The sequence below is a fragment of the Lupinus angustifolius genome, chromosome LG15, assembly GCF_001865875.1.
Source record: "Lupinus angustifolius cultivar Tanjil chromosome LG15, LupAngTanjil_v1.0, whole genome shotgun sequence".
NCBI classification, from domain to species: Eukaryota; Viridiplantae; Streptophyta; class Magnoliopsida; order Fabales; family Fabaceae; genus Lupinus; species Lupinus angustifolius.
The window spans coordinates 8529022-8544356 of NC_032023.1; the positions used below are offsets into that span (position 1 = coordinate 8529022).

General features: G+C 33.8%; 1 protein-coding gene across 1 annotated transcript in view; it reads right to left on the reverse strand.

Annotated features, from left to right (window-relative positions):
- LOC109328719 (LON peptidase N-terminal domain and RING finger protein 1-like) overlaps positions 5778-15335 on the reverse strand; it is a 13289-nt gene continuing 3731 nt past the window's right edge. Inside the window, exons 6-18 of the mRNA XM_019562310.1 lie at positions 10889-10950; positions 10563-10753; positions 10424-10484; positions 9967-10144; positions 8957-8995; positions 8787-8848; positions 8646-8682; positions 7780-7829; positions 7609-7678; positions 6879-6954; positions 6496-6575; positions 6340-6408; positions 5778-6194 (exon numbers count right to left, since the gene is read on the reverse strand). Of these exons, the coding sequence (XP_019417855.1) occupies positions 6135-6194; positions 6340-6408; positions 6496-6575; positions 6879-6954; positions 7609-7678; positions 7780-7829; positions 8646-8682; positions 8787-8848; positions 8957-8995; positions 9967-10144; positions 10424-10484; positions 10563-10753; positions 10889-10950 (1035 nt within the window). The 3' untranslated portion in view covers positions 5778-6134. The remainder of the gene's footprint in view (positions 6195-6339; positions 6409-6495; positions 6576-6878; positions 6955-7608; positions 7679-7779; positions 7830-8645; positions 8683-8786; positions 8849-8956; positions 8996-9966; positions 10145-10423; positions 10485-10562; positions 10754-10888; positions 10951-15335) is intronic.

Here is a 15335-nt window from a genome sequence, read left to right on the forward strand (position 1 = left end):
GAATCAAATCTTGGGATAACTCCTTCCCAAGTTTGCAGCCCAACTTCTCAAGTTGTTCCATAAGACTAATCATCTTCAGAATATGAGGTCTTACCTGAGCATTCACATTCAACATGGACCTGAATAGAGTCTTAGACAATTGATATCTAGATGTCCTACTCTGTGCACCATACATGTTCTTAAGATGTGCAATGATGTCAGTTGGGTCCATGTCCTCATGTTGCCTCTGGAGTTCAGAACTCATTGATGCTAGGATGAGACATTTTGTACTCATAAGATCCTCTAAGTACTTCTTATAAGCACTGATTGTTTCAGCATCATCATTATTGCTTGGTTCAGGCACATGAGGCTTATCGATCACATCAATAAGCTTCTCATGCATGAGAACAATTCTCAGAGTTCGGTATCAATCATGAAAGTTGTCACCGACCAACTTTCCATCGGCGAGTATCGAACGCAGTGACAAAGAAGACATGTCGAGGTATCTCTACATAGTTAAATAAATATGTGAGAACATATTAATGTAAAGAGATATATAACAAATAAGATACTTCCACTTACTACAATAGCAATTTAAGAAATAAATATTTCTTCTAGTGGAAATATAAAATAAATGCCTTTAAAATTGTGAAAAAATACTTGGTTGTCAAGTCATTTCTAATGCACATTTTAAGGCAAATGTATCAAATACAATATTATTCAAAATAATAAATAACAAATAGCTACCTGTTTGTTAGATCATTTCTATAAGTATAACTGAATTAATCTTTACACTCCCTAGGTAGTCTAGGCGATTAGTGATAAAATTAATTTTTAATTGATTGGTATCACATACCCTATTAATCCTCTTAATTACAAGTCATCTGGTATTCAGATCGTCTCTTGAAATTAAATAATTAACATGTTCTAAAAAATGTATCTTATACAAAATAATTTTAAGAACATAAAAATAATTTTGTTCATCACATCTCATCACATGAAACTTATGATTAATATATATACAAATATATATATTATAGAATTTGTAACCTTGATACATAAATCCAATTTATATATTTTAGCTCATTAATTAATCATCATTAATTAATAACTCTTAAATAATATATTATAAACCAACTTTTCAGATTCATAACTCACAGCCAAATCACAATTTTATATGAATTAAATGAAACAAAATTGAAATTATAATCACCAATACGTTAGTTTGGTGCTGTTATCATATGCCAATGAATGCATTTCATTTATATACATTGCAAGATAAAACTCAAGCAATCAATATGATAATAACAATGTAACACTACATTCAATTACATTATATACTAACAACAATACATATTGACCTCCACACTCTTGTAGATGCAATATTTAAAATAACATAACTCATTATATATTTGGTGGATACAAACTTTTAAATAAGATTGTTTAATTTTTAATAAAACTCTATACAATCCAATACATACAATACATCACAGTGACAAGACATTCATAGTGCAACAATTAAAGTCATACTTTAATAAATTACAGAAGCAACATTCAATGTTCATGTGTGAACACCACACTTTAATGAAATACAAAGCCCATTGTTTCACCTATAAACATTACTACTTTCATGTAGTCACTGTTTTGATGAATCACAATTATTGTGTTTGAATTAAAATAATTATTCACAGTCTAATTTGTATCAGTTTCCAAAACTAATTATATTGCAGCATAAATTAAAACACAAAAATAGCGCTCTGGTACCAATTGAAGGTTAATATGCATGTTCATAACATACACTGCGGAAAATTATGGATCTATTTGTGTTAAAATATGCATACATTACGATAGTTTAGACAAAATGGTTTGTAAAATTACCTCAGGAGACTGCGATGGCTTTCGAAAATTATCCTTCAAAAGTATGAATAATGTAGGGATGCATGTTTGAATGTTTGGTCATATGCAATGCATTATTTTGTTTGTTTGTTTGTGTCCATTAGAAGAATAATGTAGGGATGCAGTTTGAGTGCTTAGTTATATGCAATGTTTTGTTGGTTTGTTTGTGCTTATTAGAAGAATAATGTAGGGATGCATGTTTGAATGTTTGATTATATGCAATGCAATGTTTTGTTTGTTTGTACTTATTGGAAGAATAATGTAGGGATAATGTTTGAATATTGGGTTATATATAACGCAATGTTTTATTTGTTTGCGCTATAATGATTAGTGTAGGAATGTGATTTATGCATTGCTAAAGATAGTTATGATGTAATGTATGTATGTCATATATGATACTATATGTCTTGTTTGAGTATCATGAAATGATGAGCAGGACTCATGCCCTAATGTCTAATGTATCACTAATGATTTATTTTTTGAATGGAACTCATCAAATGATGAGTAGGACTAATGAAGTGACCCTTGTTGCTTGATATTGATTGGTACCATAGTTTTTTCCATCAAAATATGCTTGGGTTTACTTGAAGGTGTTTTTCTCTTTAGGTGATCCATAAACCGCTCCAATATAATCTTGAGGACAATGACTAAACCTACTCATACTGCCTCAGTGTAGGTTAGCTGAAGACTTCTTGCTAGAGTGTTGGTTTTCTTGTGACAATAACATTGCCTCAATGTCCTTATCCAGGTGGTATTGCTCATAAATTTGCTCCAGTTTGGGTGACTGTCGATGAATAGTATTAAGTCTTCACTTTGAGGGTGTTCATTTAATTCTTCCTAATTTTTGCCCATAATACCTTATGTAGGCATCTTTCGGAAATTCTCTCATTTTATTATGGATCTAAGCCCCATTTTGTAGGTTTTCGACTTAGAACCTCTCCCCTTTTCCTAGGTTGTCAACGTGAGTTTTCAACCTAACACTCTTTTTTGATTATTTTTCTTTACTATTTTTTCATTGATTTTTTTGTTTTTCTGAACACCCTCATATGTGATGACTTTACTTGGTACGAAGCACACAAAGACTTCTTTAAGCCAATGCGGAAGTTGTTCTTGATAGTGATAACTTAAGATCACGTTCCTTCTTATTTGAGAGATTTTGACTTTTTGTGATCAAATCAACTTATTGAATCATAAAAAGTCACATCACAATTGCCTCAGTTTTAAGCTTTTTGTAAACTTTCACAAGAAAATGAGGTTAACTCCAAAAATTGCCCCAATTTGGACTTCTTGTAACATTCCACCACCCTAGTGTGAGATAATCCGAGTCATTCTTCTATTCAAATTGGTTTGGTAAACTTGGACCGTAAGGCTTTAGATCGTGAATCATCTTAAAACCTGCACTAATTTGAGAGGCTTCCAATTTTCCTTTACCTTTATTGCTCTTTATTTCATGCATAACTTTTTCCCCCTTTAAAACAATGATCATGCAAATTTTGGTAAGTGTTTGGGCTATGAGTGGTGATGTGGTAGTGATGATAAAAATTTAATTTTGGGTTGACTTGGGTAGATATGGTGGTGATGGTGATAATAAAATTCAATTTAGGTTTGGCTAATGTAGATGTGGTGGTGGTTATGGTAGAATTGAATGTGTTTGACTTATGAGTGATGGTGAACTTACGAAGGATAAAAGTTGAGCTTGTGTTTGAGCTTTGATTGTGGTTGATGATATTTAATTTATGTTTGGGCTTGCGTTGATATTACGAAGATCATAATAAATTTTAACTTATGCATTAAAGATGAGATATTTTATCAAAATTTTATGAGATTTGTGGAGTTAACATTTTTTTGTCATGATCTGCAGCTTAGGCAAATAAGTCCTCGACAATGTCTTTTTAAACAAGTATCGTGGCTAGGTTAGGATCTTTAAGAAAAAGATATAAGACTCAAAACTTGTGTTTCCCATGCTCACATAAGAAAATGTTTGTTGGTTGAGTATGTTAATTAAGGACAGAAGTGGTGTAGCGCGACCGTCCGAAGGATGAATTGAGAAGAAAGAGGCTCGCAGGGCGACCGCCCCTCCATCATTTATGTGGTTGGCAAATTTTATTGATGAAAATATTTATTTTTTGTGTATTTATGAAAAAGTGTTTTAATTAATTGTCAATTTAATTAAAAATGATTTATTTTGGATTTTTGGAATTGATCGAGTGAAAGGAAGCGGCGTATCGTAACCTTTCGAAGATGAGTTGAGAAGAAAGAAGTCTCCAAGGCGATATTCTCTCCACCTTTGATTAATTCCTAAAATTATTTCATTATAATGAGTTTCATGTAATTTTATTAATAATCTTTTTTATAATGGACATACTCTAATTACTTTTATCATTGAAACTTTTTAATTATTTACAGAATGCATGAATGGTTTATCCTACCTCAGTTGAAACTAAATCTTTCTGAGTGAATGCATGAATGGTTTAACCTTGACTGAGGTAGGACATATCGTGAATGCATGAATGGTTTATCCTTCTTCTGGTGCATTATTCCCTGCGGACGCGCTTACAACTAGTTCAGTGCACCTTTTCTTTCAACCAGTCCCACAACAACACGTGTCCCAGTCAACACTGCATCATTTTCAAGCCATAAGGAGCAAACACATGACTTTTCACATATGCACTTGTTTTCACGAGGTTTTATTTTTCTTCTCGTTTTGTATTATGTTTCTAGTTACATGTTATAAAATCAACATCATTTAGCAAATAAAAATGTAATTTTTTTTAATATCAAACAGAGATTCAATCACAAAAATAAAAATAAATAAATAATTATTTTATATGGAATAAATAACTAATAACAAAATAATCATTTTTAGCAATTAATTAACAAACTTTTTCTTAATAAATAACAAAAAAAAGATAAAAATTCCTTTAATATAGCTAATAATTAATAAACATTTTTTATGATTTTTTTAGCAATTAACTAATCTTTTATTTTCTGTAAATAATTAAAAAGTTTCAATGATAAAAGTAATTAGAGTATGTCCATTATAAAAAAGATTATTAATAAAATTACATGAAACTCATTATAATGAAATAATTTTAGGAATTAATCAAAGGTGGAGAGAATATCGCCTTGGAGACTTCTTTCTTCTCAACTCATCTTCGAAAGGTTACGATACGCCGCTTCCTTTCACTCGATCAATTCCAAAAATCCAAAATAAATCATTTTTAATTAAATTGACAATTAATTAAAACACTTTTTCATAAATACACAAAAAATAAATATTTTCATCAATAAAATTTGCCAACCACATAAATGATGGAGGGGCGGTCGCCCTGCGAGCCTCTTTCTTCTCAATTCATCCTTCGGACGGTCGCGCTACACCACTTCTGTCCTTAATTAACATACTCAACCAACAAACATTTTTTTTACTAAAGAACTACGTAATCTTGATTCCCTATCTGAAAGATGGATACGTAGGACCAAGGTTCATCTTGTCAGACACAATAATAAAAATAAATAAGTTTGTTCCTTATAATAATTAATTAAATAACCAAATAAATATAAAAATATACTAAAGTCATAATTTAATAAAGGGTGTTGCTTAAGGCAGGTAGGGTGCTAATACCTTCCCTACCTTGTAACTGACTCCCGAACTTTGATATCAAAAATCGAAAGCTCAACATGATTTAGATTAAAATATTTTTCTACATTTTTAACCATAAAATGTAATGACAACTCTAATAAGGTCGTGGAGCCAAATACCGAGGTGCAACAGAGTTAAAACGTTATAATAATATAATATACGGAGAAAATGGTTAGTATGCAAAAAACCACCATAGGGAGTATTAGTATAAATAAACATTAAACAGCATGCTGTTGTAAGTTTAATCTCGTATTTCATGTGCATGGAAAAAATATTACAAGAAACGAGTCTCAATTTGGAAGCCCAACAATATCCCAAAAAGGTAAGGATAAGACTGGAAATGAAAATATAGTTTCAAGTCAGCCTACACCCTGCAGAACAATAACAAGTACCTCATTAACCAGTTGGGATCCTCCCTCTCTAATACTGAAGAGGTAAGTTCTTATTTTTGCACTTGCATCAAATGGTAAAAATATCATATAATTATTTATATTTAAATGATAAAAGTATCACATCCTTGTGTTTTTTCATGTTATTTGTGATGTACTCTCTCTGGTACTGGCGATGATTCTAGTTGTTTATGCTGACTTGTAAATGAATGTACAATAAACCAATATTCTTATTGAATTCTGCAGCCTTGTTCCTCTGCTCCGAGATATATCAGGCCTCGCCTAATCCTCTACAAGGAAACGAGAAAATTGTTTTTATTTATAGGATTTAAGAGACAGTGTACAACTTCAAAACTACCTTATCCATAGAATGCTTAAGTACAGCATAAAATGCAAAATCAGAGGATGAGGTTCTAAGAAAAATTGGTTTAATACCTCAGTAGTATCTCTCATGGATAGGAGATCCAATCTTTCCGAAGGCCTCCGATTCGAAAGAGTAGCCAGCTGCAATCAAGCTTGAATTAGTAAAAGCTGAGGTTCCACAAACAACGACAAAAGAGAAAACATTGATGTGAAATCACAGATAGTCACCCAAAAACTGAAGCGCTCAGGGTCTCCGAGTGAGGGCATCATTGCTTCAATACTCGCGACTCTGTCAAGTCTTCTTTGATCTGTGTATGATATTTCGGTAGTTAATTATGATAAGAATGCACTGTCGTTTGTACAGGCGCAATGAAGAAAAATAGGTCATCCCCATTGGTCAGATGGGATAACACAAACCATGATAGAGTCTGAATTCCTATGATAGTACTGAAAACAATTCTTCACTTCAGCATGTTTCTGTCTGTCTTTCTTTTCTGGAGAAAGACGAGATAGATGACCAATATAATATACCTTGGTTTTCACTCAAAACATAATGTACAGAGAAATTCTAATTTCTAAGTAAACATCACATAAAATGGTTTAAAGAGTACCTAGTCTTGCGGCTTCTTTAGCTCTTCTTATCCATGATCGGGCACTTTCTGCTGCATTATGTATTAATTCCAGTAACTGCAACAACATAAAAATGTCAATTGCTTAGAAAGATGGAGATTTCTTACAATAATGCAGTCAATATAAAAGGTTATCGGAGATAACCAAAGCTTAACATTAAAAAAATAAGCATCGAAGAATTTACATTTTGAGAACAATAAAAAATGGCAGCCCAACGCACGAGATTCTCACTTAGTGGGATATGGGGAGGGTAGATTTACGCAGTCTTACCCCCACAAGGGAGAAGCCGTTTCCAGGATTTTTAATAATCAAACGATCAAAGATCTAAATTTTCAACAATCAAAGATCTAAAATTTCAATAATCCACCATTTCATATTTGGGTTGCAGTATACAGTTTCTTGCATGTTGATGTTGAATAAAAGGCTACTTGTTGCAGCCAAGACCAAGGTCAACAAATCAAGGAACAAAACCTATTGTCAAGGTAAAATTCTAACACCTTACAATGACATACATCACAACCCCAATAGCATTCTTTACTTAATCCTATCCGTCTATAACATAATTATGAATTCTTTAATTAAACCTAAAAGTCTATCTCCTAAGTACCCTGAAGTGCAAATTATATATCTTTGAAATTCAATCTAAGTTATTATGCTCTCTAACACGACAAAAAGCATACAAACAAATTCATGCCAAAACAATTAACTTACAGTCTCTTTTTCTCTTGTCCCTTCTGCTGGCATAATATCCTGTATCCATTCGACCTCTGCAACACGGTATCTGCATAAAACAACGGGGCATAAAGCTAAATTAACATCAAGAAAAATAGGCAGATCAACAGTGAGAGAATCTGTTAAACATAACTCCCACTGACAACTCACCCATCTTGATCCCAAGACCGGATGATACGAAATCTCCTGCGACTTTCAATCTGCGCATAATCATACCTTCTTACACACCAAAAGCATTAAGAGAGAGAAAGTCTACTTTAAAAGAATACAGTTAGAATGAAACTTTTTTAGGGGCCAGAACAGTTTAACACGGATCCAGCAGTTACTAATCTGATGTAGAGTGAACTAGTACTATTCACTAATTGTCCAGGAAATTCTTTAGACCTTCTGGCGAGTATGTTAGACAAGCAAGAGTCATTGGTTTCAATAAATTGCATTAAGGATTCATCAAAACATATCAGAATATGGGATTAAATTATTTTTAACCATATGGAAACAGTGTAGACAATCAGCATCATATAAAAATACAGCTTCTTAACTTCATAATAATATAGTCCATACATAACCATTCTAACTAATCTTAGCTTTTAGTTTATGTGGTTCGCCCTAATTCAGCTCATGTCAATTTTGCAATATCTCATCAATCATGTAAACCCCAATTAATAAAAAAACTAAGTCCTCCTAAATATAGCTACATAAATAAAATCAGAAGGACCCTCAAGTTTTTGTGTTAAAAAGTGAGGATTTAAAATATGAAGAATCTTTTGGTATTTTTGGAATCCCTTGTGATGTGGAGAACAGCACAAGACAGATGCTCAAACAAAATAGAAAAGGAACAATAAAAAAGCCCTCTGCCAAAAATGATGAAATACAGAAGCCTGTCTTTCTTGAATGCTATAGCAGAAGAAGATAAAAATAATTTCCGAACTTCATTTTCAGTTCTTCACCAATCCAGTATCAAGAGTTCATAACTAGTGCAGAGATGTCATATGGGGTGAAACCAATTATATTTTCACCTCTATATAGAAACGACCATCAGGAAGTGGCTCACACCTACACCATCAAACACGGGAAAAATCAAAATGGAAAAAAGTTATTAACAGCATGTCCCATACATTAGAAGGGGACTCATGGGGAAAAGGATGTCAGACACCTACTCTGTGATTTCAACTTCACAAGCATACTCGGCTAACGAACCTGTTGAAGACTCAATTATAACCTACAAGATCAATGGGCAATCACACAAGATAACTGATGAATATGGTCTGCCCAATTATATTAGTAAAGCAGGAAAAGGGCAAAAAAGAAGATAAGTGAGATGATCTACCATTCCCATCCGATGATTGCCTTCCATTACTCTTCTTACCTGTTTTATACCAATAAAGGTAAAAAACGAAAAGAACAAAATTAATGAAATCAGAGAGATCAGAGATATGATGACATTTAAATCTTGAACAATTTTTGTAATTAGGGAAATGGATTATTTCCACAAATCAAATATGGTAAATAATTCCCATTAATGTCTCCCAACAGATTTTATGAAAATTTAATCATAATATACGAATTTCACACACAATATATCAAGAGGTAGTCACCATTCCTCCACTCCTCGACAATGTTGCAATCATGTACCATAATATAAGGTCAAAATAGCTTAGCAGTACCATAGAATCCTACCTGGAACTGAAGTTTTGAACAAAGTGTATTTGGATAAATTAAGAACAAAAAATGTCCTCTCATGTATAATGATATAAGTTTGTTAAGAGAGTAACTTAAAAAACAAAGAATAAAGAGTGTAATATATTGTAAAGATTTATACATAGTCAGTACATCATCCCCATTCCTTTATATTACTTCTATTTAAGAGTCAATGATGATTAAATATGAATGGTGGATGATGTAATGATAGTGTAGTACACATTTTTTTCCTCAAGGATAAAAATCATAGCAGCATTCAAGATGATTATTGGTAATTTTAAACCTTAAATCTGTTCCCCCACCCCTTGCCCTATCTATTCAAGTTGATTATTGGTAATTTGAGGAATATTTTCTATATAAATTACTATGTGAGTATACTTTATCTTAAGATATCTACATTCTACACTTTATGACAACCTAACAATAAATACCCATAAGTTCTAATTTTATTTCGAGTGTCCCCTCCAAATAAAATTAATCAAATATTTTAATTCATATGAAGATGCATCCCCTCCCAAGCAACAATTAGCAAAGGGCACTGAAATGCCCAGCTATTTCCTAAAATCAAGCCACAAAGAAACTAAACATCAACTTGTAGATTCAAGATATATCAAAATATAAATTTGTTTACCAACTCACCATTAGTCTATACCGAGGTTCAAATATATTGAGTGGAAACTTTTGACATGGTATGACAACATCCATAACAAATAGAGGGAGCAAATCTACACCAGAGTTGATTAAACTATCATGCTCTTGCTTCCGTTCAGCATATTCCTCAGGAAAGTTCTTTTCTATGATGTTCTTCAATGTCACACTAGAAACCGTTGACAGGAACATAAATTAGCAAACAAATGTGCATCAAATCTATTAGAACTTTAATAAGCTGGAATTAAGAGAAATCCATTCTCATATGCCTAGTATAAATTCTGAAGAGAAACTTAGATATATTGTTAATATGGGGGTATACAATATCACATTTTTAGCTTAGATATGTTGCTAAAGAAAGTAACTTGGTCATGCAATCAACAAAAATCAATACATAATTTTTGTGTGGTTATCTATACTACTTCGTGAGATCTTATGGGCGACTCACCTGATGGCACACGTTCTAGGACTAAAAAACAGAACTGTCCTGCACAATGGGCATCTATTCCCTAACAAATGAGGACCAGAATCAACATAATGTGAAATATACGGAACAGAGAAAATAATCAACAAGATTTGGTACCGACCACGATCCATTGCTTGAAATAGACATGATCGGCAAAAAGAATGTCCACAAGGGGTTGTAACAGGTTCATATAGTAACTTCAGGCAAAGAGTGCAATCAAAGTCATCATTTCGCTCTGGTTGTCCATGCGTATTCGTGCCAGTTATGCATGACTCTCTTTCCAAATTTTGTAGAGAAGTCCGAAGAGAATTACTGCATGATATCAAAAGAAATGACAAGCACAGATGTATAGTTTCATCAACATTTTGCAGAAATTCAGAATAGAAAAATTAAAATAAAAACAATAAATAAGAAAGAAACAAGGGAAGACCTGCAAATGTGTAGTACCTAAATGGATCGACATGAAGGCCTGATAGAATAACATCCCGGGCCTCCTCAAATTTCTCCAACTATCAGTATAATACAACATCATGTTAATTACAGTCTATGTTCGATTCAATCATAGTGGAAAAGTAGACCAGAGAAGCAAGTATTAAGACTTCAGGCCTTTACTTTCATATAAAATGTCAGGAGTAAAAAGGATGAGCAATTAACAATGGGCAAACACAAAAGGTGATACAATTTTTTTGTATCCTAGGACACTTAGTCCTACGGAATCTCCATACAAGAAGTCAATTGAGATATCTAGCTTTACACAAGCACTTAATTGTATGCAAATTTTACTCATTCAAACATGCTAGTAGTGTAATGAGCATATTTTTCATGCATTTCAGGGCATTTTCATCCTCCATGCTACTCCGTGCTAAGTAGTACTACTATCTTACTCCAACCTTATTATATAAAGACATGACCTGCACGGCTGCACCCACAGTATATGGTTTTCTCCTATTTCACAAAGCTCACTATGAAGCAAAATAATGTCTTGTTGAGTGGGACACTCTACACAATATAACCATATCAACCAAAGAAGACCCGGAACATAACAAAATCACATTCTATGATACAATTGTAAAGAGGCTTTTGAAGAATCACAATTGCAACTATTTGCTTGGTTTATTGGAAGAAAAATGCAAATATGTTGTGTGCTACTATCTGATGGTTTTCATATAGAATTAATGAATGGGAAGGCCCTTTTCTATTTAAAACTATTCCCTAGAATTACTGGCAATAACTGAAACAATTTTGCCCGCTATTGTCCCATATTTATTTTCTTCAATCACCATAACAGTACTCACGTCCAACTCCACACTTGCACTTCATTCAAGAGTTCCAAGTCAAGTAACTACAGACTAACTAGGGAGTACTCCCTTCAACTAGTAGCATGAGTTAGAACAATAATGCACAGAAGAAAAATAAAGAAATTCAAGGATCCTTAATAGGAAACGGCATTTCAACCACCTACAAAAGTGTAAATCAAATGGAGATATATACAGGGAGGATCTTCTGTGACCTGGCTCCCTCCACCACTCCTAACGACTATTTACACTCCCAATTAATTAATATTTTAACTTTTCCTTTTCAAAAATATATTTCTGCTTGCACAGTAATGTTATGTACATTTACCATCTCTAGACTCTACTAGGTGGGTGACTCATACATTGCGATACCCTTTTTAAAAATATAAATGGTCAATAAGTGATGTGAACCCAATAGAGCCCTAAGAGCCCAACATTAATGAGGAGGCCTTGCGTGGTTTAGGAGGGCCCATGACTAGGGCAAAGGCTAGAAAAGCAAATAAATATGTTTTTATTTTGGGAGGATTTTTAGGCATAGGTTATGCGTGTGGATGAAAAGAAGAACTCAAATTGGATTCAAATGCCTTGGCCAAACCATGGAGATAATGTTGTTGGAAGCATGGTGCAAAAGTTCAACTGCCTAGCTTGGAGATAAGGGCGCTAGGCGTGAAGATCAAGTTGGTTGCACATTCAAGCATGATCCATGGCATTTCAAAAATCAAGCTAAGCGTGGGATGCAAGTTGCTAGGCATGAAGATAAGCCAAATCCCAACCACTTGGCTCGGTCAAACATGGAAAGAATCTCGGCCAATACTTGATCAATCCAACTCAAATTCAAACTAGGCACATGGAGTAATCTTGGTAGGATATCTCGGCCAAGACTGAAAGTGTGCATGTCAAGAGGAACACTTTGGAAAGCTCTCCTTGAACGTCATGGTTTTGATGAGGACAATGTGTGCCCAAAAGTGCTTGAAGATAACCAACAATCCAACGTGCTTGAGTCTTTTATTTGGTACTAGGCTTAGACTAGTTTCTAGTTTAAGTTGAGTCGAAGGCTTAGGGCACCTAAAACATGTCTCATATGCATTTATCTTTAAATCATTTCATCCATGAGATATGTTCATTTGATAATATGTTCATGCATTACATAAATACATGTATATATGCATTCTAGGCATAAAACTAAGTGTCAAACATGTATTATCTAAGTGCATAACATATTCGATGTTTTCTATTTGAAAATACACATTTTATTTAGTGTTAATCGATTAACCATACCTTTAATCGATTAACCCAACTGCTGTGTAAAGTGGTTGCCACTGGAACACGTTTTTGTAATGCAGTTAATCGATTAAAGGTTCCCGTTAATCGATTAACCTAACTGATTTTAAAGTGTTAAATCTGAAAAACTGAAAAACAGAATCAGTTATGATTTTTAGTCCCGTTAATCGATTAAGAAGGTATTTAATCGATTATCTGGGGTTCTGGACTGATTCTTTATAAACTGCGTTTTCAGAATTAATCTCATAAGTTGCATGTTGCATTTATTAGAGAGTTAGAGCATTCTACGTGTTAATTGCTGCATCTATTTGTTAATTGCATTAGTGAGTTTAGAAATGAGAGATTCCTTGCTTTAGGATTGAGTGCATTTCATGTTATAATCTCTCATGTTTTCCCTCACATGTTCATGCATATTTTTGATGCGTTTTTCATGAATTTTATAATTCTGTAACTTCTGTTTTCATAACTAATACTTGTCATTTCACATGTGTTTGTGTTAAATGTGCATTAGAGTAAAGCCTTCATGTTGTATTTGAGCTTAGGTATAGCTTAATATTACTCTTGTAATTCTTGTGTAATTGTTGTGAAAGGGAATCTCTTGGTGTCGTATCACCAGTAGAGATTGTGTGTTTCTTCATAGCTTAGAGTGTAAGAAAAGGAAAGAACGAGAGATTCTTTGGCTGGGGCTACGCCGAAAGAAACGTTTTCTTTATCGGTAGGAAGGGAGTCAAACCATTGGATAGTTTCTTTGATTTCTTGTCATTTGCTAAGTGTTGTAATTGGATAATGTGTTTGTAAATTACATTGATTCGATTATAGTGAAGGAAATCTCCCAAGTCAGCCGGGAGGCCTGGATGTAGTTTGCAGTGGACAGCAAACGAACCAGGATAAAAATTCGATTTGCAGGATTTGTTTCTCTCTCTCTCTTTACTGTTTTTCAATCGATTTAATTTGTATATTTGATTCAACTAATACATTCTGTTCTTTTGTTGTATTGCAAGCTATTCTGATATACAAATTTGTAAGCTCTGTATTCGTTCTGTTATCGGTTATTTGTTTCGCATTTAATCGTTTCTGTAATTGCTTACTGGTTCTGTTTAATCGATTAATATTCCTGTGTTAATCGATTATACTGTTTCTATTAATCGATTAAAATAGTTTCTGTTTAAAACTGTTTTTTGTGTTAATCGATTAAGACTGTGCTTATAATCGATTATCCTTTTCTCCTTAATCGATTAAATAGGGTTGATTCAGCATTAAGTGTTGATTTGCGAAAAGCGGTAATTCTAACCGCGACACCTATTCAACCCCCCCCTTCTAGGTGTATTGTAACCACTGATACCTAACAAGTGGTATCAGAGCTAGTACGAAGTGCTAGCTCAACCGCGTATTCGTGATCCTAAAGGGAAAAGGAATGGGTTCTTCAAATCCATTTGGTGGTGATGGGTCATCCATTAATCGACCACCAATATTCAGTGGTGAAGGGTATGCCTACTGGAAAGTGCGCATGCAAATTTTTATTGAGGCCATAGACTCGGATATTTGGGAATCCGTAGTCAACGGCCCTTACGTTCCACAACATCTTGTGGACGATCAACCTAAAGATAAACCGAAAAGTTTATGGACCGATGATGAGCGCAAAAAGGTCCAGCATAACCTGCGCGCCAAAAACATCATCACATCGGCCCTATCATATGATGAATTCTTTAGGGTCTCGCAGTGCCATAATGCGAAAGAAATGTGGGACACTTTACAAGTGACTCACGAAGGCACTAGCGAAGTCAAGCGCGCAAGACTGAACGCGCTGACCCACGAATATGAGTTGTTTCGCATGTTACCAAGCGAATCAATATGTGATATGCAAAAGCGATTCACTCATATTGTCAACCATTTAGTTGCTCTCGATAAATCATTTGCTAGAGGTGAACTAACTAATAAAGTTTTGCGTTGTCTTGACAGGAGATGGCAACCAAAGGTGACTGCAATTGTTGAGTCTAAAGATTTAGATTCTATGCCTTTAGCTACTTTATTTGGAAAACTTCAAGAGCATGAAATGGAGTTGGGTCGCTTGACCATGAATGAAGAATCAGACCGGAAGAAGAAGAGCATCACTTTGAAGGCCACGACCTCCAAAGACAAAGAAGAGAAAATTGATGATGAATCTGATTCCGATCTAGATGATGAAACTATGGGTCTCCTAGTCCGAAAATTTAGCAAATTCATTAAAAGAAAAGGAGGACTCAAAAAGTTTCAAAAGAAGGAAGCGAAAGAGTCAACCAGTAAAAGGCAAGAATAACAAGGATCGCTTCACTTGCCAT